At 43.9% G+C, this 25,000-nt stretch overlaps 1 protein-coding gene across 9 annotated transcripts in view; it reads right to left on the bottom strand.

The window, feature by feature from the left end:
* Window positions 1-25,000, bottom strand: part of LOC139763866 (cell adhesion molecule Dscam2-like) — a 441,821-nt gene that overhangs the window by 221,280 nt on the left and 195,541 nt on the right. For all 9 annotated transcript variants that reach the window (XM_071690223.1, XM_071690218.1, XM_071690222.1 and 6 more), the window contains 2 exons: window positions 10,226-10,490; window positions 6,236-6,294 (listed from right to left, as the gene is read on the bottom strand). In XM_071690223.1, coding sequence (XP_071546324.1) covers window positions 6,236-6,294; window positions 10,226-10,490 — 324 coding nt within the window. The remainder of the gene's footprint in view (window positions 1-6,235; window positions 6,295-10,225; window positions 10,491-25,000) is intronic.

The following is a 25,000-nucleotide window of genomic DNA, read 5'->3' as shown; positions in this document are numbered from 1 at the left end:
GGTCGTACCGTCGTGCTCAACGGTCGTACCGTCGTGCTCAAAGGGTCGTACCGTCGTGCTCAAGGGGTCGTGCTGCAGGGCTTTTAAGCATGACGACCAGACAACCACCTCTGACAAAACATCACAACGACCCACACACACACACACACACACACACACAGTATACAGCAGAAGCGGCTGCGTCTTGCACACCATCTCCCGCGTGGGAGCCTGGACGTTCAAATCTCCAGTAATTAGGCCCTATAATTAGGGCCAAATGCTTTTTTAATTACGCTAAGACCCACAGCGACCACAGGAGGACGAAGACGAAGGAGGAGCCAGCCAGACCCATATCTCCCTTCGCGCATGCAAAACATGTACGCGTCATCCGACATTTCCATCGGTGTTTTGGGGCTCAATATCCAAAAAAAAAACTACTGATTCACAGAATCATTATTTATATAAAAAAGGGGGAAAAAAAAGACTTGCGGCTTACGGAGAGCTGAATCCATTCCTCTGCACGAAAAAGAAATTAACAAGATTTTGTTTTGAGCATTTTTCTACGTTCTCAGAACTGGAGTATTTGTATAATTCTCTATATACATAGCTTTTAAGAACTCTGTAATATCACACACACACACACACACACACACATATATATATATACATATAAACATTTGGCAAGATCGTTACGTCTGCGAATTCCTGATCTGCAAAATTAAGATTGGCGGTGGAGGGGACCCGTATGAATACCTGACTCCAGCCAAATTCCAGGAAAAGACGAAGGTCCAGAGTTCCAGGAGCCATGTGTCTCGTCAAGTACGTCTCTCTCCCTCCTCCCTCCCCCCTGAAGGACGATTAACGACGCCAATCGCGACCTGCGAAGCCCGACGGTACGGTACGACCACCGACCTTCCGTACGACGACCGACCTTCCCCCACCTCCTACGAGACACGACGGAACGAGAACCTACGACCCTTGACGAGACGGAACGACCCTCCAGCACGACGGTGCGACCCTCCAGCACAACCCTTACGAACGCAGGTTGTACGAGTCGTTGACGGCGGTATGACCCAATGGACGAGTGGTATGACCTGTGACCTGACCCTTAAAGGCCATAACAATAGCAGACGATGATGACACAAGAGGTCAAGCGAGTGCAGCATATATATATATATATATATATATATATATATATATATATATATATATATATATATACATATAAAGTCAAATGAGCGAGCGATGCATTTCGCCATTAAATGTTTTAATTTAATGACTTCTTACGCAATATTTTCCATTTAATTAGCTGAACTGTTTATTAATAAACGCTCTAATGATGACCACCTTGATATACACGTCATGAAAATACCTAAATGATTTACAACTGGGAAATTCAATTTGGCGATTATGAGTTACGTAACGCTATATATATATATATATATATATATATATATATATATATATATATATATATATATATATATATATATATATATATATATATATAAGTGCATACGTTAGAAATTAAATGTATTATTGTTTCCTTCAGAAGACGCAGTATGTACAAAATGGTCCGCATATAGACACATTCTCCTGTAGTACAGATACCTTCCCCCCGACACACACACACACACACCGTCCACACCAACAATTCTCAGTCTCGAAATAAATATATAAAAGCCAACAAAGGCCTCCCTAGCCAGCCCAGCCAGCAGCAGCAGTAGCAGTAGCTTTAGCCTTCTGGTGAACACAATCTATTTCCAGATAAAAGCTTTCTTTTGTTTTTTTTTTCCTTCTTTCTTCTTTCTCCCAGACACCTAAACACTCTCTCTCTCTCTCTCTCTCTCTCTCTCTCTCTCTCTCTCTCTCTCTCTCTCTCTCTCTCCTGAGAGATGCCTTGTGCATTTAACATCACACGCATGCTGTATACGCCCCAGGTATACCAGGCGTCAACAAGGCTGGACGAATGGCGAAACACGCGCAGGAAAGCCTCGGCGCAAAGTTGAGCGCGTGCATTTCAAATGGCGACCGCTGTTCCCGCCCTTGTGTCTCCACCACTATCATCACGACCCACTTCCTCGTTATCTCTGCTCTGAACGCTCGGCTTTGCCTCTTATCTTATTCATGGGACGGGCGCATCGCTGACGTGGGACTTTTAAACCACTGTAGTTACACAGGTACTAAAACCCTCTCCCGTTTTCTCTCGTGTTACGTTTGACCTTCCCATTTTCTTGACATTTCTAGCAGTATCTTCTTTATTCCAGTCGTTCTCTCTTTTATATCCTTTTAAGCTCTTACCGTTTTCTGCTGACTGTATATGGTACTTTTAAGAGTTTCATATCATGACTATAGTTTGTTGACAGCGGTGCTTATGGGACGTTCGTACTGTTTTCTTTCATATTTTTCCTTTTTCACTTCTCTCTCCCTACCTCCCAACCGTTCTCTGAACAACGCGCATCTTCTCGTTGCAATCTTACCCCTCACACCCTTCCTGTGGCTACCACTGGTACATAGTCACACACCCACAAAAGGTCCTGGGTTCGAATCCTGGCTGTTGGAGAATTATATATATATATATATATATATATATATATATATATATATATATATATATATATATATATATATATATATAAATGCTGAATAATTCCTCTGAAGTTTGCCAGGGAGTTCGAAGCACTGGCCTCACAGTATCCCCCCAGCCCTGCTTCAAACGGGTCGAACCCTTGTTCAAACAGGTCGGGTGTGTTTTGGGGGTAGGAATGCATCTAGGATATCTGAGGAAGGATGAAAGCCTGTGTTGTGTGTGTGTGTGTGTGTGTGTGTGTGGGAGGAAGAACCAAAGATGCAGACAACACAAGAAACACAAGGAAGACTCAGAGGCCGACCCCCATCTGTTAATTAAAAGGGTCTCTGACCTCCAGATGCCAGACGACCGGGGAGTCGAAGAAAAGGAGTCGATGGTTCGTTGTGGTTCACAGAGAGAGAGACACGGAGCTTCGCAAACCGTTCATGCTTTGCGTCCACCTGTGTGTGTGTGTGTGTGTGTGTGTGTGTGTGTGTGTGATTCTGGGTTAGTTAGCGTTGATGTCATTTTCCTTCCTGTGTTTTATCTCTTGACAGAGAGTCATTCTTTCGCGGGTTTTTCTTTTCTGGTTTGTGTTGGTTCTGGTCTCGGGTTTGATTTCGGTTTATTGTGGGGGGGGGAAGGGGGGAGGGGGTTTATTCCAGCTCTGAATTGCTCTGTTCTCTTTTCTTTTTTTTTTTTTATTTCCTCGGCGGGTTTTCTATACCGTTTGTGCTGCGTGTTTACCCAGTTTGTGTTGTTCTCGCTCTGTGTTCTTGCCGTCAGCCCTGATAAGAGTCTTTTCTTTTTCTTTTTTCTTTTTTTTTAGTGAGTTTTCTTGAACACTTGTGTTGCTCTGATCGCCCCCCCCGCCGTGTTCCCAGTGTGTCGCCGGTTGATCTACTCGACTAAGTTTTGTGTTGCTGTGTTGCGACGTGTCTCCGGGTTTGGTCGTCGTGCGCGCGTGTTCAAGCACGACGACACGACCCATTGCCACAAAGATCGTAACCCCATATACATATATATATATATATGAAATCCTGGCCTTCGTCACGACTTATAAGGTAACGACAAAGGGGCAATCTGTCGTACCTAAGGGTCGTAGCGTCGTGATCAAGGGGGTCGTAGCGTCGTGCTCAATGGGGGTCGTAAGCGTCGTGCTCAAGGGAGTCGTACCGTCGTGCTGGAGGGTTTAAGGGCGTATATTGCCAGTGCCGGCTGAAACACCCCAGGTTTTGGGTATTTCAGCAGGTACGGGGAAACCTCTTAAAACTGGCTTAATTTTTCACCCTCGCCATCAACACTCTTACAAACATAATTAAACTTAAAGGTAAACTTTGCTGCACACTGGTGGGCAGCCAGATGCAGTAGGGTTTGCCACATAGTGTGGGGTTTCTCTCACTCTGACCTCCCACCACACCACACCCTATCTCTCCCCGTACCATCACCACACGGCGGTACGGTCCATGAACACGACGGTACGATCCTTGAGCACGACGGTACGATCCATGAACACAACGGTATGATCCATGAACACGACAGTATGATCCATGAACACGACGGTATGATCCATGAGCACGACGGTACGATCCATGAGCACGACGGTACGATCCATGAGCACGACGGTACGATCCATGAGCACGACGGTACGATCCATGAGCACGACGGTACAGTACGTGAACACAACGGTACTCACTTTGAACACGACTCCAGTACACTATTCGTACACGGTAGTTGTGGTTCATCCCTGAGGTTGTAGACATACCCCTGTAGGCTGAACGTGTTCTTCTACAACCGTCCATAACAACTCTATTATAACTCAGGATCGACTTATAATAATAACAACAACCCTGTTCAGAAAAGGAACTTTTGCTGATGCTAATTAAAACGTCCCTTAATTACTGTGGCTCAAACCTGCCAACTAAAGCCGTTGTTGAGCCTTGATTACTACAACTAATTAGTTTATATAAACACCCAGGAAAGGGAATATGGGTCATTGAGTTATATTAATGATTATCAGGAAGAAATTAATTACCTTCCAGCGAGACGGAACAAAATATAATTATGATCGTGCACTTTCAAGTATATAATCCCCCCCCCCCCCCCTCTCCCCCCCCCCCCATCACGATGCGTTATCAAACAGATGACATCATCAACCGGTGATTCTGTTATCAAACAGATGACATCATCAACCGGTGATTCTGTTATCATGTGTGTATCATGGAGCAGAAAGCCAATCACTGAGGGCCATTCAGATGACGTCACAAGTTTAAGGAAGTTAGTGGATAATACTTTTGACGATTCTCCCGTGTGTGTGTATACATAGTCTCTCTCTCTCTCTCTCTCTCTCTCTCTCTCTCTCTCTCTCTCTCTCTCTCTCTCTCTCTCTCAGAGTAAAGCATCATCCCCTGATACGTTCCCTAAACCTAACATTCTTTAATTAAAGGCATAGGATGACCAGGTGGGGGGGAGGGGGGTCACCAGCACAAAGGTAACGGGGGTCTCAAATTAATGGAAACGCGTGACTCTACATTCAAAAATAAATTTTTACCCTTTTTTGTTTTTTTTTAAACCCCCGCATCGAAATGCAACCAATTCTAACGTTAAATTTCCCCCGACCTAAAATACATATTGTGTAAAAAGTCGTTGACCCCCCCCCTACCCACACGCACCCCACGTACATCCGTACTATGCTATGGAAAGTAAAAATATGATATATATCTCTAAGTCCACTTCATGAAGAGTATATATATATATATATATATATATATATATATATATATATATATATATATATATATATATATATGTTTATTCATTTATTTATCATCCTTGGGGATAGGGGAGAAAGAATATTTCCCACGTGTCGTAGGCGACTAAAAGGGGAGGGAGCGGGGGGACTGGAAATCCCATCTCTTTTTTTAATTTTCCAAAAGAAGGAACAGAGAAGGGGCCAGGTGAGGATATTCCCTCAAAGGCCCACTCCTCTGTTCTGAATGCTGCCTCGCTAACGCGGGAAATGGCGAACAGTATGAAAAAAAGAAATATATATATATATATATATATATATATATATATATATATATATATATATATATATATATATACACACTGTAATTCAGTGCTGAAGTGTTGTTCGTTATTCCTACAGACTAAGGATGTAAGGAATACCTCCCTGTCTATCATGGGACTAAGTAACTACAACTACAACCCTGTTAAAACAAGGGTTTAACAACTGTCACACTTGAGGTTTACACAAACCACAGTCTCATGTAAGATCTACCAATATATATCGTATCCAAAAAAAAAAAGAAAACTGATCCTACGTTTCACATCTGACTTTCTTTTCTGGTTAGAAAATATGGGAATCTAGTGTAAAATTACAATTATAAGACATTACAGGATGTAAATACAGTAATATACTTCGAGCAAATACACAGTGATCAATGAGTGATAATCAGATATGTGTCAAAACTGATAAAATATGAGTGAGAGAGAGAGAGAGAGAGAGAGAGAGAGAGAGAGAGAGAGAGAGAGAGAGGGAGGGAGGGAGGGAGGGAGGGAGGGAGGGAGGAGAGAGAGAGAGAGAGAGAGAGAGAGAGAGAGAGAGAGAGAGAGAGAGAGAGAGAGAGAGAGAGAGAGAGAGAGAGAGAGAGAGCTAGGCCACATTCAACAAGTCAGACTCACCGGCGTTGACGGAGACGGGACGGGAGGTGATGGTCCCAACGGTGTTGCTCACCAGGCACCTGTGGGGGGAGGAGAGGAAGAGCAGAGAATCACACACCTGCTGGGCTATACTGGTCATGCACCACACCTGACCCACACACCTGCTGGACTATACTGGTCATGCACCACACCTGACCCACACACCTGCTGGGCTATACTGGTCATGCACCACACCTGACCCACACACCTACTGGGCTATACCGAGTCATGTACCACACCTAGCCCACACACCTGGCGTACAGCATACAGGGAAGTGATACGCCTGCTGCAATATAATAAACCTAGAGAAACATACTATATATATATATATATATATATATATATATATATATATATATATATATATATATATATATTAACCATACTCCCCGTGTACTTGAGCGAGCCATTCTGAATCGTGTAAATGAATCATGAAACAGACCATGAAACGTAGTGAATCATGCACACCCTGTAACACACTGATTCATGCAATTGGGAAGCAACATTATTAAATCATGCACATCCTGCGTCGCGCAGACAGTCTAATATACGTTACACTACCTTGCTTTTCATCTCATGGATTAAAACACAAATGAAATACACAGAGGAAAAAGAAAAAGAAAGAAAAAGGAAAACACATTGTAATGAGAAAGCCTCTTCCATGAAAAAGATGCTTTGAACTCAAGAATTACTTGCTATGAAAATAATGGGACGGATACTTGGGTCGTCAGAGACACTCGTCAAACGAAGGTGGGTAAAAAATATATATATTAATGTACGAAAACAAGAGAACAATGGCCCAGTTTTCTTTCCTTTAATCAGACACAAATCTATTCAAGTCTAATTTGCAGAGAGAGAGAGAGAGAGAGAGAGAGAGAGAGAGAGAGAGAGAGAGAGAGAGAGAGAGAGAGAGAGAGAGAACTTCAAGGACCCAGGAATGCAGCTGCAAGTAAATAAATGAAGGAATCTAATTGGAGTCCTCAAAGCCTTGATTATTATCATTATAATTATAATCATCATCATTATCATCAATGAATAAACAGACCAATAATAAGTAGTGATGACCAAGAAAACATGCTCTAAACACTGTATGGCTCATCCGAGCAACAGCACGTCGCCCCCTCTATACCATATCACTCCCGTCTTCTTTAATGAGACATGAAACATTTTGCAAATTACGGGCAACGAAGCTAACGCACCAGTGAGCATCTACCTTCATTCTAAAGTGAAGTGATGAAATCATCACGGGACAACTGAGAGTTTAAGGAGTGAATGAACCAGTGACAACGAACCAACGAAGCAATTGCGCTGACGACGATAAATAAAGCATTACAGAAACTTAGGAGAGAAATTCAATGCCGATTCGATAAACTTTATAAGACACCAAACCTTAAACACCCTGACAATCCCTAAGAGACAATCTAATAAAACCTTGGCGAACCTGAGTGAGGAGACCTTCGACTCCTCATCATGTGAAGCATTCTAAAAGATGACAGAGTTACGGAGGAAAACAATTTTGGAGGTTAATTTGGAGGGACGGAAAGCCGCACAAAACATACGAAGCCACAAGAGACGGAAATGAGAACTGGGGTGGGCACATAAAAGGGTGGATGGAGAGAGGAAATAGAACAGGATGTGGGAAAGGAGGGATAAGAAGGGAGAAGAGAAAGAATGAGGATAAAAGGAAAATACTGACTGAAGATAAAGAGGAAAATATCCAAACATTCAAGCAATAGGTGAACTTGGAGAGGGAAAGAGCCTCGTATATAAGAAACACAACGAAAATGAGGGCAATGATGGAAATATATACGAAAGACTGGATAAAGGAGAGAGAAAGTACATGAATAAAAATGTTATATCGGATTAAAAACGTCAAAGGGATAAACTGGGTAGCGCGGAATACTAAATAAACATATCACTGAGAGAATGGAGGTAAAGAGAAGAAAAAGAAATAAAAAAAAAACGGAATACGAGACACAGGAAATAGGAACTGAGGGAAAAACTGTAAAATAGCGAAGAATTCTCAGAAGAGAGTTGAAGAAAAAGTTGAAAGTCTGAGGGTATAGGAATGATGAATGGACTGGCTGACCGTCTCAGAGCCGGCTGACTGGTTGCCTGACGAGTGACTGGTTCGTGAGGTGTTGGCTAGCCCGGTGGGCCAACATGCTCAAAGCAACCTCCGGGGTGGAACAACTGGATGAATCAAAACCCGTTGGGAAGGGTCGTGTCCGATCTCGTGCTGATGAGACGTGACACCAAGAGTAAATATGTGGCAATGCATAATGTAATGTGTAATACCTCTCTCTCTCTCTCTCTCTCTCTCTCTCTCTCTCTCTCTCTCTCTCTCTCTCTCTCTCTCTCTCCCTGGCTTCTGCCTCTGCAAATAAGATTTCCACAGTGGTTCGTACTCCCTTCCATAATAATATCATCCACATGCAGGAAAAAAATGTCGTTTTAAGGAACCGGTTGCAAGACCTCTAAGAGAATACGACTCGAATTTACGTTCTTTAAGTCAATGGATATATTGAGACATTTGCCTTTATAAAAGACACATAATTGACCCCATGATCCTTTATCTCAATAAAAAAAATATAAAAAAAATTGCGAATCTGACCAATTAATATGTTGGAAAGGGAGTTTCACTTTCAGAACTGATCTCTCTCAGTTTAAAGAAAATTTAAACGAGTCAAACACCTGTGTGACATATCATAATATCAAAATACAAATTCAAATGGGAAATACGCCTATAAAATGATCCCTGGACCAACTTTAAACTTTAGGAAATACAGAAATAACTCAAAATTTCTAAAGAATACAACACCTGACTTACTGCAGACGACGCGACGAATAATTCTGAAAATGTTGTTTCCACTTATCATCAATTTGCTAAATGATGCGCTCGTTGCCGGTGAAGGATTTAGAAAAACCATTTCGCCAATGGTCACACAAGCGGTTACATCACACGGGATCATGCCATTGGCCAGATGTCGCGGTACTACCATCACGATATCATTGACATTTTTCCACTCATTCAATTAAATATGTTTAGGATACGGTCCATGTAGGCATCATATCTTCAAAATTTATTCCTTCATTTGAAAAAAAAAAATATCTATTTCAGTTAATATCAATCTAAAAATTTAGGTTTGGTGAAGTTTTTAATTACTCGGTAAAATTACGTTGCGGTAACAGATGCAAGGATACACACACACACACACACACACACACATACAGTCGGGCCAATCATAGCGTAGCTCTGATCTGGTCACAGCCAACCACACACACGCACCAGCGTCATGCACAGCATTACTTCACCTCAATATACACTCATCTTTAATCTCTAAGTCCACAAAGTAGTCGTTTTACCTTTTTGTGCTTTACTCGGCGCAAATAAGAATTATTGAAAGCAAACACGACGTGGCTGGAGTTTTGCTCAGTATAGAGAGTCCGACGTTATCCGATACTCTGGCTCTTTGATCACGACGACGGTACGACCCCCTGGGCATTACGGTACGACCCTCAAGAGCTAACGTCCGAGGGTAGACCACCATGCCCAAAAGTCGTAAGGTCGTCCCTAAGAGTCGTGCTTGGTTTTGGCGTTCTGCCTTCTACAGTAGCATCCAGCGACATCACGGGGGGGTGGAAATCCTACCTTACGACTCGTCAGACTAGACCATCTATGACCTCACAGAAAGGGTCATTTGCCAACCTTTGACAACCCTGAAAGCGACCAGCCCAAACTACCGGCCAAACAAGAACGTTAACGACTCACCTCAGGTCAAATGGCGATTCTCTCCTACACAACCATTCACGACAACATGCCCACCTGAAGGAGGAACCAGAGATCGAAGTCTTCAAGAACAAAACCTCTGACCTAAGGTCACAACCGGGACCGCCCATCGAATGATATGACCTGATTCGCCTTTGACCTTACATCTCATGAACCCCCCACTCCCCCCCGAGACTGCTGACCTGTAGGTGGCGGCGTGGAGGTCATGGCGGTACTGGTCGGGCTGGAAGGGCAGGAGGCTGAGGGTGGAGTTGGCGTGGTTGCCCGTGATGGCCCGAAGTCCGCCCACGAGTTCGGCCCGCGCGCCGTCGGCCGTCACCCAGGAGATGGTCGGCGAGGGCGTGGCCGTGGCCGTGCAGCTCAGGGACGTCCCCTGGGAGTTGGGGAAGGACACGACCGGAGGAGGTTCCTGCAGGAGGCGGGGACCCTCACGAAGACCCAAGCATCCTGCAGAAGGAGAAAGAGACATTGAAGGATTAGAGTCATAATCTACGTCTGGGGAGAAGGGAGATCTTGCCATAAGGATCACATGGAGACGCAACGCTACACAGAGTCTCTCTCTCTCTCTCTCTCTCTCTCCCTTCCAGGAGCTGGAACCCCTGACGACGTTCCAGGCATCCTTCGGAAAGGGAGGTTGAGGTATATTACCTCCCGGTAAAACGTAGCGTAGGCAGAAATGACATGATGAAATTGCATTTTCCTACGCACAAGGGCGGGTTAAGGTCATAACATTGTCTCTGACCTTTATAAAAGGACATCCTGCAGAAGGAGAGGAAAAAAGAAAAAAAAAAAAAGGCACTCTGACCTTATAAAGAACATCACGTCAAAGTTAGGTTAGACTTTAACCTTATCAAGGGCATCCTACCATGAGGGGAAACAAAAGGAGTAATGCTCTTCGGGGAAACAAAAAAGGAGTAATGCTTTCTTTGACATCATGTAAGACGTCCTTAGAAAAAAAAAAAAGGGGGAGGGGGAGGGGAGGGGGGATGACAAAGAATTTGCTGGCATTTGTGAAAACCTGATATTCTTATGGTGTCGGCAGTTCCCGAAGACTGTGTGAACCTTCCCAGAGGTTCCAAGACCTCCTGTGTGAAAGGAGGATCCCCAACACGTCTTGGGAAAGAATACACACACACACACACACACACGTACACACACACACACACACACACACACACGTACACACACACACACACACACACACACACACACGTACACACACACACACACACACACACGTACACACACACACACACACACACACACGTACACACACACACACACACACACACACACACGTACATTTTTCCACCTAGGAAGCAACCCTGTTCATGTTCTGTTGTTCATACAGAAACTATAGTCCGATTAATTAATCAGATTTATCCCGTCAGGTCTTACTTCATTAAGAAGTTACGAATCTAATTATGAAGAGGTGAACTTTCTTTTTTTTCCTTTCTCCCCGTCTCCACCTTCAAGGTCAGACAAGGTAGCCAATTCGACCTATAACGGGTCAATGTTCGGCCAATCACGGCGCTGGAAAATGCTCGTATATCACTGGTTAAATGGTATAATCTGAGGGCATTTATCATCCAATGCGGGGCATTTAAAATGTAAAGAAGGCCATTAATATGTAAGCGGTGGCAATCAAAATGTAATCTGGGGGCATTTAACATGTAATAAGAGGGCACTGAACATGTAGTATGAGGGCAATGAATATGTAATCTTAGGGCATTTAAACCGTAATCTTAGGGCATTTAAACCGTAATCTTAGGGCATTTAACAGCTCTCCTTTTCCCGACTTAAATGTATTTGTACATATATACTGGGATACCACTCCTGGTGGACCCCATCCTCGTTATACTGGTATATAGTCAATTCTTGAGGAGCTTAAACTCCTTCAGCACGACGGTACGACCCCCTGAGCACGACGGTGCGGCCTTTGGGCACGACGGTGCGACCCCCTGAGCACGACGGTAGTACGACCCCCTAAGCAGGAAGGAGAACCAGTGAACAATACAATACGCAAACATCTTAGTAAATCGTAAACTTCAATGATTCACGAGAAGTAAGTTTAAATCAGTGACAACTCCACAATGCAGGCAACCTTCTCTATAAATCAGTAAATAATAATAACAATAATAATAATACTCAATGCATCGAGGATACGTAGTGGGACTTTAATAATAAATAATCGATGAATCACCAAACATGCAACAACCACAAATATATATATATATATATTTTTTTTTTCTTTTTCTTTTTTAAACTATTCGCCATTTCCCGCGTTAGCGAGGTAGCGATAAGAACAGAGGACTGGGCCTTTGTGGAATATCCTCACCTGGCCCCCCTCTGTTCCTTCTTATGGAAAATTAAAAAAAAACGAGAGGGGAGGATTTCCAGCCTCCCGCTCCCTCCCCTTTTAGTCGCCTTCTACGACACGCAGGGAATACGTGGGAAGTATTCTTAATCCCCTATCCCCAGGGATAATATATATATATATATATATATATATATATATATATATATATATATATATATATATATATATATATATATATATATATATCATCCTGTTGGTCTCAAGGCTCTCTCTCTCTCTCTCTCTCTCTCTCTCTCTCTCTCTCTCTCTCTCTCTCCTTATCTTCTCCCAGCCAGCGCTGAGTCCTCTCCTCCCCCCAAGCCACAACCCGTCCCAGGACGGGAGTCCACCCTCCGCTCCCCTCCCCTTCTCGTCGTCACGTCCCACGACACATACCAGAGATTGGCAGGATGTTGCTGTCGCTTTTGATTTCCCTTCCATCTCTCCCTCTCCCTCCCCCCCCCCCTCTCTCTCTCTCTCTCTCTCTCTCTCTCTCTCTCTCTTTCTCTCTCTCTCTCTCTCTCTCTCTCTCTCTCTCTCTCTCTCTCTCTCTCTCTCTCTCTCTCTCTCTCTCTCTCTCATGCTTCCTGACAGTTCATTTTTACACTTTACTTACTCTACAATATCCCCTCTCCCTTTCCCTACCCCACGAAACAGACAGACAGACAGACACAGAGACACACACACACACATCGACTAACACACACACACACACAGACACACACACATCGACACAAACACAGACACAGACACAGACACACACACATCGACATAAACACACACACAGACACAGACACACACAGGATATCGGAGCAGTAAGCAGCCCTCACCTCTTCTTATTGACCTGGCAAACACGACTGAGGATATAACACTATAATCCCATTTCTTGCAACTCTACACCTCGTTTTCTATTGGCCCACTTGGTAATACACCTCCCTCTCTCCCGCCCCCACCAACACCCGTGTTTTTTTCCCCCCCCCATTTTCTTTACAGCCCTCTTCTCGTTTTGCCCTGGCGTAACTGTCGATCATTTCTCTCTCTCTCTCTCTCTCTCTCTCTCTCTCTCTCTCTCTCTCTCTCTCTCTCTCTCTCTCTCTCTCAGAGACTCTCCTGGCGTCTCTCTTTTTGCTCGCGACTCTGAAACCCTCCGAGACTCGAGGTAAGGGGGAGGGGGAAGCCGGCGGAGTTCGGTAACGAGGGAGTTCGCTGGTGGTTGTGGCAGAGAGAGAGAGAGAGAGAGAGAGAGAGAGAGAGAGAGAGAGAGAGAGAGAGAGAGAGAGAGTCTCCTCCTCGTGTTTGGAGAACCACACGAGCGAACGAGCAAGCGAGCGAGCGAGCGAGAGAGCGAGCCAGCTACAGGGCGGGAGGAGGGGCTATTCCTCATGTCTGTTGTTATTGTATCACGTTTTCTTTAATCTCTCTGAAAAGGGGAGGAAGCCATGCTGAACAAAATCTCTCTCTCTCTCTCTCTCTCTCTCTCTCTCTCTCTCTCTCTCTCTCTCTCTCTCTCTCTCTCTCTCTCTCTCTCTCTCTCTCACACACACATCATTACTGGATGAGACGGGAGTGGGAAAGTGATGTTAGATGATGTTATTCATCATTAGGTCGCAAGTGTTGATTATAAAGAACTAACCCATTGAACATTTTACAGTGACATCACTCCCATTTTTTTTCTTTTTTTTACTTTAAGACCTCAGTACGTTTTCTCTGAACACGCCCAAGGAACAGTCAGTGTACACAAAAACTGACCATTATTATTTCCTTTTTTTTTTTTCCCCCTCCCGAGTGCAATGCGCCGCCAGGCATTCCCAGCCATTAGACAACTACCCCCACCATCTAGTACTGGGAAGGAGAGAGAGAGAGAGAGAGAGAGAGAGAGAGAGAGAGAGAGAGAGAGAGAGAGAGAGAGAGAGAGAGAGAGAGAGAGAGAGAGAGACGCTGGGCATCAGGCACGCCGCGCGGCCCACAAGAGAGACACACAGTTCTTCACAGCAGTTGCAGGGGCAGTTTACAACAGCCTGGGGGGCGAGAGAACAGTTTAATAATAATCCGTATTCCCAGGAGAGGTGGTAATTTCACCTAAAAACTGTTTATAGAAACTCTCACTCTCTCTCTGGCATACAACTACGACAGAACCCTATAAAACACACACACACACACACACACATATATATATATATATATATATATATATATATATATATATATATATATATATATATATATATATATATACATATATATATATATATATATATATATATATATATATATATATATATATATATTGTTACAATGGTACAAGTTGGGCTGAAAATTCCTATCTCGTATATCATGAATTTAAACACGATTTCATTTACCATTCAGTTATTATTCAGGTCTTTCATCCATATCTATCTATATGCAACGTTTAAAATTCCGCCTCTGAAATTACTGCCATTCATGTATCTGCATTTCTATCTATATACATTACCAACGCTGTCTGTGAGCCCTATGTACATTTCTATCTATATACATTACCAACGCTGTCTGTGCGCCCTATGTACATTTGTAAAACGAAAAGAGAGATACTGTGTGCCGGGAACCCCTGGGAATGGACCAGGGAACCACCGGGAATGAACCAATGATTACGTATTCTGTGTTCTTTAATATCCATCACGCGATATGCTGTAATTGCAAACGTTACATGCATCTTTTGGCCCCAACGCTGCCACAGTCACACCAGTGGATCGCCAGACCTCATGAAGTGCTCAGAGCAGTTGTCAGCACCAGTGTGGACCATCACATCACCACCACACCACATCACCACATACCACATCACCACATACCACCATCACATCACCACATACCACATCACCACATACCACCATCACATCACGTCTAGAAACAACACCATGGACAGGGGTTCGTAAAGATGGGGAACGTGGATGGTAAACCACTGAGGTCACCTGCGTCAGCGTGGTCCCCACAGTCCAGTCCTCTCTCTCTCTCTCTCTCTCTCTCTCTCTCTCTCTCTCTCTCTCTCTCTCTCTCTCTCTCTCTCTCTCTCTCTCTCTCCTTTTCTCATTTCGTCTCTATCGTTCGTGTTTTCAGTTCCACCAGTGAAGTCCCTTACACTAAGGCAAGCATCAAACAGCATGCATACACAGTCAGGTTTCCATCACACACACACACACACACCCTACTGCTTTCATCACATACCCTACTTCTATCACATATCTTACTGCTTCTATCATACACCCTACTGCTTCCATCACACAAACGCCCTACTGCTTCCATCACACACACACCCTACTGCTTCCATCACATACCTACTGCTTCTGTCACATACCCTACTACTTCTATCATACATACACACTACTGCTTCCATCACACACACGCCCTACTGCTTCCATCACACACACGCCCTACTGCTTCCATCACACACATGCCCTACTGCTTCACATACCTACTGCTTCTGACACATTAACCACCTCACCTGGGGCACACTCGAGGCCCTGGTGTCAAGCCGTATAATACCCAAACACTGAGGAACCCAAACCTTGAATAATTGTATCCCAGTTTTATATCAATACAGATTCCATAACAACAGCAAACACAACAATAATAACAATAATCACCATTATTCATAATGTACAGCGTAGGCAAAATATATCCAATGCTCTCTCGTCAGACGTTAATCTACATACACTAATTTGCATACTTCCAATGGCAACATATAAGTCTCTCTCTCTACAAACGTACTTCAAATGGCGACTCTCGACTCGCTCCCCTCCCTCCTTCCCTTCCAAACGCTTTCACACAGACGAAAATGTATTACACCGTTTCATTCAAGGATAGGGGGGGAATGGAGGGAGTTTAATTCTCCTTCTGTTTTCGGAGTATGGCATTCATTTCCTTCAAAAGGGCCTGGCACCCCCTTTGTACAGTCAATCCATCCTGAACCCTCTCTCTCCCCCACACTTGAAGTTCAGCATCGTATATCCCCAAACACAGAGGATCAGTCGGAAAGACTTATCATTACCAAGGGGTAAGCATATGTGTGTGTGTGTGTGTGTGTGTGTGTGTGTGTGCGCGCGCGCACTTGCAGAAGGGCCGGGCCCTGAAAGTGCATCGCTAATCTATTGTAAACCACTTAAAATACATTGTTCCTCCCTGTGTGTATCACGCACTTCTTTGATCAGACCACTGGGTGGGTTGGGTGTGGTGTGTGGTGGCTGAGGAGGAGGAGGTGGTGGGGGGGCGGGCCGCCTCGCTGTTGTGTGTACTCCGTCAACACTATTATAAAGTTAACCTGAAGTACACACACACACACACACACACACACACACACACACACATACACACTCAGGGGCGAGTCTGTCGATACGAAACGCATCCGCGGGGAGAGGAGGAGAGTGCGTTGGTATTGAACATACTCGTGGAGAGAGAGAGAGAGAGAGAGAGAGAGAGAGAGAGAGAGAGAGAGAGAGAGAGAGAGAGAGAGAGAGAGAGAGAGAGTTAACCCTGAACAGAGCCATGGGAGAGTGAGTTGATACTGTGAACGCACCTCGTCCATGTGAATAAATGATAAGCATAAAGGAACTGACTCAAAATATCCAACGACCACCACCATTCCACCAGCACCTGGCCAACATTCCTCCACCATCCCAAATCCAGCCAACACTTCGCCACCACTCCATCCCCTCAACTCCACCACCAACGTCCTACCAGCTCTTCTCCACCATTCCCCTCCCCTCCCCCACCCCAAGTGACCCCGAACGATGAAAAATTTAATCAACTTTACGCGTCAACTAATTTGCATATAAGTATCTTATATATATATATATATATATATATATATATATATATATATATATATATATATATATATATATATATATATATATATATATATATATATAGCCACATCCAGAACCAAACAAAACACACATCCTAAACAAGATAAACTATTTTACTTGACCCACGGAACTCCGCTCACACGCCACTCTACCATCCTCCCACACACACACACACACACACACACACACACAGAAAAAAAATGAAAGAAAAAGAAACGGAAGATGAAAATGAAAAGTACTTGGGGAGGTGTGGCGGGGTGGGGGGGGGGGGGGGGTCACCGTCAAATTTGGACGGGACGGGACGGGTTGGGGCGCCCACTTCTCCCCTCCCACAGCCCCCACCCCATCTCCCCACACGCGCAGCCTAAGTTGCCGTAATCGCATTAGACGCCGCGGCCGTGGCTTCGGCTTCGTCTGACACCGACGACACGACTCATCTGTGAGTCACTCAGATCCCGTCATTGTGACGCTCCGGGAGATGTGTCGACTCTCTCTCTCTCTCTCTCTCTCTCTCTCTCTCTCTCCTACTATCTATAAAACTCACTTTATGAGACATCTCAGAGAGAATAAATTAAAGAAATCATAAAAAAAAATATGTAAGCGTTGTTGCACACGCGCGATATACCTTATAATATGAGAGAGAGAGAGAGAGAGAGAGAGAGAGAGAGAGAGAGAGAGAGAGAGAGAGAGAGAGAGAGAGAGGGTTAGTGACTGTTGGCTTATATTCGCTTCTGAAAGACAAGGTCTTTCAGAAAAAATTGTGGAGGAGGGAGATACATGTGACGCGCTCTTGAGGAGGTTACGATAAAGACGATGGGAGATCCATCCATCATGGTCTTGTAAATGACAGAGGGACGAAAATGATTCAGTCTTTTAAGAACAGAAGGACCATAATGATTCAGTCTTTTAAGGACAGAAGGACCATAATGATTCAGTCTTTCACGGACAGAAGGACCCTAATGATTCAGTCTTCTTAGGACCGAAAAGCCTCAAGACTCAAGTCTAGTAGCTCTGGCCTCTCTAAGACCCGAGGGACTCTCCCTCAGCTCTTGTCTGCCCCTTGACTGAGGTAACTCCCTGCCTTTCTCCCCTGACGTCACATCCCACTATCCTCCCCTCTCTCCCTCTCCCTCTCCCCTCATCCTCCCCCACACAACCCCCTGATTCCTCCCCCTCCCCCCATCCCCTCCCCCCCAAAGACTGTAAAATATATAACGCACGCAAGAACGAACGGCCAGAGTACATTTAAAGAGCGAAATATACCGGAATTTATGGCGGCCATTTAAGTCGGCAAATAAAGGAAATGGCCTCTGGTTATGGACGAGTAAATTCCACTCTAACTCGGGTAGTGTTTTAGTTATGTTTATGTCCTGTGATCTGTCGCAAGGGGGGCCCCCCCCTTCCTCCCCCCCTCCCCCTACCTGACCTCGGGTCACGGGAAGGGTTGACGAGGTGTGTGTGTGTGTGTGTGTGTGTGTGTGTGTGTGTGTGTGTGTGTGTGTAAAGCTGCTATATAGAGTTTATAAGTCTTTAAGTCGCTAGTTTACCAAATGGCGTCCTAGCTAACGCCTCTTCCTTGTATGTCAACCGACTGTGACATTTCTCTTCCTTGTATCTCCCCTGATGATGTGATCACCGCACGAAAGTGCACTTAGGGAGTCATCGTGTTTCATCTCCCGTGGATTAGGGAGAATATATATATATATATATATATATATATATATATATATATATATATATATATATATATATATATATATATATATATATATATACTAACTTTATGATTATAAACAAGGCGTATAAAATTCGCCAGTAGGCATGTATATGTAGGCGGCCGTCGTGGGGCGGGGGTAGCCTGGCTCATACCGCTGGCCCGTATAATAACTTGAGGGCGGGATTGGAGGAGATTATAGCCAGGCTGGCGGGATTCAGCCCCGCCAGCCCGCCAGTACCGCCGCTGTGGTAGCTGCTAGCTAACTCGCTCCTTCCGCGCTCTAGCCACTGACGTTATGTGAGACTTTTCCCTTCCCTCTATCTCCTCACACACAGGGGAAACTTATGAGTATCTATGACCAATTAACGTGAGGTATAATATACATGTATATATATATTTTTTTTCCCCCGAATGAAATTTTCACAGGCGTCGAGACATCAATTGACGAAATCGCTGTGCTTGGTTCGTTTACCACACAGTGGGGAGACCCCCGAACGCACGTACCACTGTGGTAGTCGCAGTGGCTGACCATACCAGAAGGAAATGGCATTTCAGGTGGTTTGAGAGAGTACGATGTGGTTAACCTGACTTTTTCCGCCTATCAATCAACTGCGTTAATTCAATTACGATTTCCAAATTAATTCAACTTATCGGCCATTAATCAATTTAAATGACTGGATTTTATGGGCTGTTAATCAATCTAATTGACTGATTAAGATCCCACAATTAAGTAGTTAATTTTGTAAGTTGATCAACCCGAGTTTGCCTCGAGATAAACATATGTTTATTTCTTAATCATTCGACGCAATCCAACCGCAAGAAAACACGCACGACATTCAACGTTTAAAATTTACGTTGTAAAAGCCTTTCATTATGTAACATTATAGTCACGAAACAGAAGAAAAAAAAAAGCATTTTGCCCAGAAATACAAAATCCCCTGAAGTATGGTTTTCCTGTCGTAATTTGCATTCATACCTCACACTACATAGGTTTATACACGTCACATGATGTAGATGGTTCCAAAAAGGTGTGTGTGTGTGTGTGTGTGTGTGTGTGTGTGTGTGTGTGTGTGTGTGTGTGTGTGTGTGTGTGTACGCAAGATTGCGCTAAAAACAAATATCTACGTTTAACTTTTCAAGATATAACTAGGGGAAGACTCAATCGTAAAATATTCCCACAAATATTCCATACGCCTTTCTCACAAATATCCCATACGCCTTTCCCACAAATATTCCATACGCCTTTCCCACAAATATTCCATACGCCTGTCCCACAAATATTCCATACGCCTTTCCCACAAATATTACATACGCCTTTCCCACAAATATTCCATACGCCTTTCCCACAAATATTCCATACGCCTTTCCCACAAATATTCCATACGCCTTTCCCACAAATATTCCATACGCTTTTCCCACTTCTACGATACCCCCGATATTCTGTGTCTCTCTGGTGATCTTCCGCCTCCTCTAACACCCTCAAGAAGGACCCGGTGGCCTGAGCGCCTCCTTGTGGTGAGTTGCTCTGACCCATAATGATTATAACAACATTATCATAACACTGTGTGGCACGCGCGCCAACCTACTGTATTGCCCAACCAAGCGCCGACCCGACGTACTCCTCTCAAATAATCAAAATCTGTGATGTTATTTGCAACTAATCCCATCCCGCAAAATGCGAGTGAAAATCCTCTATAATAAGCTTTTATCATTCTTTAAAACCCACCCCCCCAAAAAAAAAATCATTTTTGTATATACATAATTCTCTCAGCTTATTTATTCAGCGACAGAGAGAGAAAAAAAAAATAATGATTCCCACTGAAGTCATCCACTGGGCTTGGCTTGGCTGGCTAGCTGCAGGTAGGGAGGTAAACCCCACAGTTCACACGTACTGGTTGGTCGTGCTCTCCGCTCTGACGTGCTCCTTAAAAACAACATGGAACACGAGTGTCCACGCTGCAGCAGGAGGACGCTACTACGCTGGTAATGTTGAAATTTATCTTACAGAAGGATCGGGCGAGGTGAGGAAGAGGGGAGGAAAGGGGAAGGAGAGAGAGAGGGAGGGATGGGAAGGGCTCTTGCGTGAGAGAGAGAGAGAGAGAGAGAGAGAGAGAGAGAGAGAGAGAGAGAGAGAGAGAGAGAGAGAGAGAGAGAGAGTACATAGGACAGGCAGACAACAGATGGCTACATGGTACACCATCTCCCCCCCCCTTTCCTCTCAATGCATCACAGAGAAATTTCCGATGCGTTTAATTTCACGTCAGACTGAAGAAATTGGAATATTTTTTCTTTCCTAAATAGACAACCTTATTTATTTCTTTAGGTACAGACTAGATATCATATGGACTCTTTTTTTTATCTTTTTTTAAAGAAATATAATACATTAGCCAACAAGCAAGTGTTATTTCTTTTTTTCGTACTTGCAATTCAGTGTTTTCTTAACTTTTATGTTGGGCCAATCTTCAGTAACTTTATACGAGCTGATAAAAAATAAATACATAAATAAGCGAATAAATGAATAAATAAAATCTGCTGGCGTCTATCTGTTCCTGAACAAAACCAAAAAAAAATTTTTTCCCCCCTGTGGTAACACCATGCTCTCCATGTTCTTTTTACTATTTCTGTTTTCTCTGCAACACAGCAAATACTCATCGACAGAAGTACACTATTACGTAACACTTTTGAGAGCTTTCCCCATCACTTTGTTATATATATATATTCCACAGGAACGCACAAGTCACTTCAAACCATACTGATAAAACCACTAGATATATTCCCCCTCCCCTCCCTCTTGTAACTAAAATAATTCCCTCCTTGTAACTAAAATAATGTAACTAAAATAATCTTCCCTTGTAACTAAAATAATTCCCCCCTGGCAACTAAAATAATTCCCCCCTTGTAACTAAAATAATCCCCCCCTTGTAACTAAAATAATTCCCCGTTGTATCTAAATAATTCCCCTCCCCCTTTGTAACTATAATAATTCGCCTATACAAACTACAACATTCCACCAACAGCAGCGCGACAAAAATAACATACTGAGAATTAAGCAGTACACCCAAAAATATATAAATCAAGTCAAGGATTACAGATCACACGTAGAGAAAAAAGTATTACACCTGGATTTACCATAACATAATACACCATATATATATATATATATATATATATATATATATATATATATATATATATATATATATATATATACACACACACATATATATATATATATATATATATATATATATATATATATATATATATATATATATATATATATATATATATATACATATATATATATATATATATATATATATATATATATATATATATATATATATATATGTGTGTTGGAAAGGATCACAATTTTGCGCGTGATCAAGATATTCCTATGAGTCCACGGGGAAAATGAAACACGAAAAGTTCCCAAGTGCACTTTCGTGTAATAATCACATCATCAGGGGAGACACAAGAGAGAAATATAACAGTCAGTTGACATACATCGAAGAGACGAAGCTAGGACGCCATCTGGTAAACATGTGATTGTTTGGACAATCACATGTTAATATATATATATATATATATATATATATATATATATATATATATATATATATATATATATATATATATATATATATATGTATATATATATATATATATATATATATATATATATTGAAGGTAGTGATAAAATCCAGACGATTACTTCGCTTCGCGTTCAATCTGAATGAATATGATAATTCAATGTAATTTAAGACTGAACAGCTGTGCTTAATCATGATTCTAAATTACGTCAAACTACATCGTATTATTTGCCTAATGGTCTCAAACTACCTGGTCTTAAACTGCTCAACTATAACAGTTTCAGTGGTGTGAACCAGGACGTGAGGGAGAACAAGCCCCCCCCTCACCAATCACTCTCACCCCCACTCATTTTGGGAGCACACGCGCCCCCTCCCCATCACACTCACCCCCACTCATTTTGGGAGCACACACGCCCCCTCCCCATCACTCTCATCCCCACTCATTTTGGGAGCGCACATGCCCCCTCCCCATCACTCTCACCCCAACTCTCACAATCCTGCCATGGGGGGAGCTTATATCCTTAGGTTCTCTCTTCATATCGTTGTCCGTCACTTTTTCTTCCCCTTATCGTTTAGTATGGTCATCTCTCGTTCTAATCTTTCTGTCATGTTTCCAGTCTCTCTCTCTCTCTCTCTCTCTCTCTCTCTCTCTCTCTCTCTCTCTCTCTCTCTCTCTCTCTCTCTCTCCAAAAAAAATATAAAATGCAGCACAGAGCTAGATTCTATGCCTCCTCACCCCTCCCAACCCCCCACTGTGTGCTACACGCGTACCTCCGGATCATATCTGTCCACTCGCTCTATATACACTTGGTATGATCGGATGATCGACTCTGAACCGATCATCTGCCACCCCCCTTCCCTCCCCACCCCGCGGGGCATTACCGAGTCAAATCCCTCGTTACGAGACCTTCCCCCCCCACCCCACCCCTCCCTCCATCTCCCCTCTCTCCACCTCAATTAATCCAGTATTACCCCCCGTCTGTTGTAGATTTCACCCTCCATGGCTTACATCCCAGAGACAGAGAGAGACGGGGGGAAGGGGAGGAAAAGGGGGGAGTTGAGAGGCGTATACTGTGGAGGGTGGGGAAGGAGGAGAGGGAGGGAGGAGGAGGTCAGGTCACGGATGACGGACTGGGGGTGAGAAGAGGAGAGAGGTGGGTGGGGGGTGGGGAAATGGGGGGTTACCGGGGGGGTGGGGGGGGGGGGTTGAGAGATGGGTGTAACGTATTAGTGCGGATTTATTCTGGAGTTACGAGGATTACCGAATCTGCAGCTCCGGCTGGCGACCTGCTGCTGCTGCTGCTGGGTTAATCTGACGGTTCATCGCTCACGTTCGCGTCATGTGATTCTCCTGGTGTACAACTCGTTCAATTTATCTACTCTTTATCATTTATCTACTCTTTATCATTTATCTACTCTTTATCATTTATCTACTCTTTATCATTTATCTACTCTTTATCATTTATCTACTCTTTATCATTTATCTGTAACATCATTTTCAGTGTAGATGTATAATGAAAAAGAAGGCGAATATCTAGGTGTGAGCTAACTGCTATTAATGATGATCAATATTAATCACCATACAAATTAATGCGACGTGAAAATTAAGATAACGATATTCACTCAGCTGATCGAGCGAGACTCGAGGTGCAAAACGTGACAATAACAGAGGGCAACCATGGGCGTGACGTAATGGAGGTTGCCAACTATCGCTAGTGCCAGCTGAGCACAGCAATGTAAAAAAAATAACATCCGGCGCTCAAGCTCATAGTACTAACACGTTATACATGGCAGGAGAACCGGTTTACTCCTCTCTCTCTCTCTCTCTCTCTCTCTCTCTCTCTCTCTCTCTCTCTCTCTCTCTCTCTCTCTCTCTCTCTCACCAAACCTTCCCCTGTAGACTCCCGGTCATCTGTCTCCCCAATATGGTGTGTGTGTGTGTGTGTGTGTGTGTATCCTCCCTCCACCTCCCCGTATGGTCTACCTCGAGTCACCAGGTCCTCCACTTCCACCCCCTTCGTCTCCCACACACAACACCCTCCACCCCAGGCGGATCCACGGGCGAGGCGTCCACCTCTCCACCACGCGGCATCCCTGCCCTTCGTCTAACCTCCCTCATCTTCCTCTCCCCTCATCTTCCTCCTCTCCCCTCATCTTCCCCCTCTCCCCTCATCTTCCTCTCCCTGGCTAACGTACCACCACCAGCCTCATTTCCATCACCAGCGACCACATATTACTCTCCCCCACACACTCCATGGCTTCCCTCCACCCACCCAACACTAAGCTGGCTCCCTCTAGCTCTCTTTACCACTCCCTCTCCTCCCTTCCTCTCTCTCTCCCTCTCTCCCCACAGCCCGGGTCGTAACGCCACCAATATTTGCCGGGGAACTGGCTTGGGGTAAATCCATTTGGCGGTAAAAAGAACTCAATGTACTGTACCTCCCGCT

Source organism: Panulirus ornatus, chromosome 48, assembly GCF_036320965.1.
Source record: "Panulirus ornatus isolate Po-2019 chromosome 48, ASM3632096v1, whole genome shotgun sequence".
Taxonomy (NCBI): domain Eukaryota; kingdom Metazoa; phylum Arthropoda; class Malacostraca; order Decapoda; family Palinuridae; genus Panulirus; species Panulirus ornatus.
Note: the sequence above shows the minus strand (reverse complement) of the source record. Positions and strands in the feature narration are given on the sequence as shown.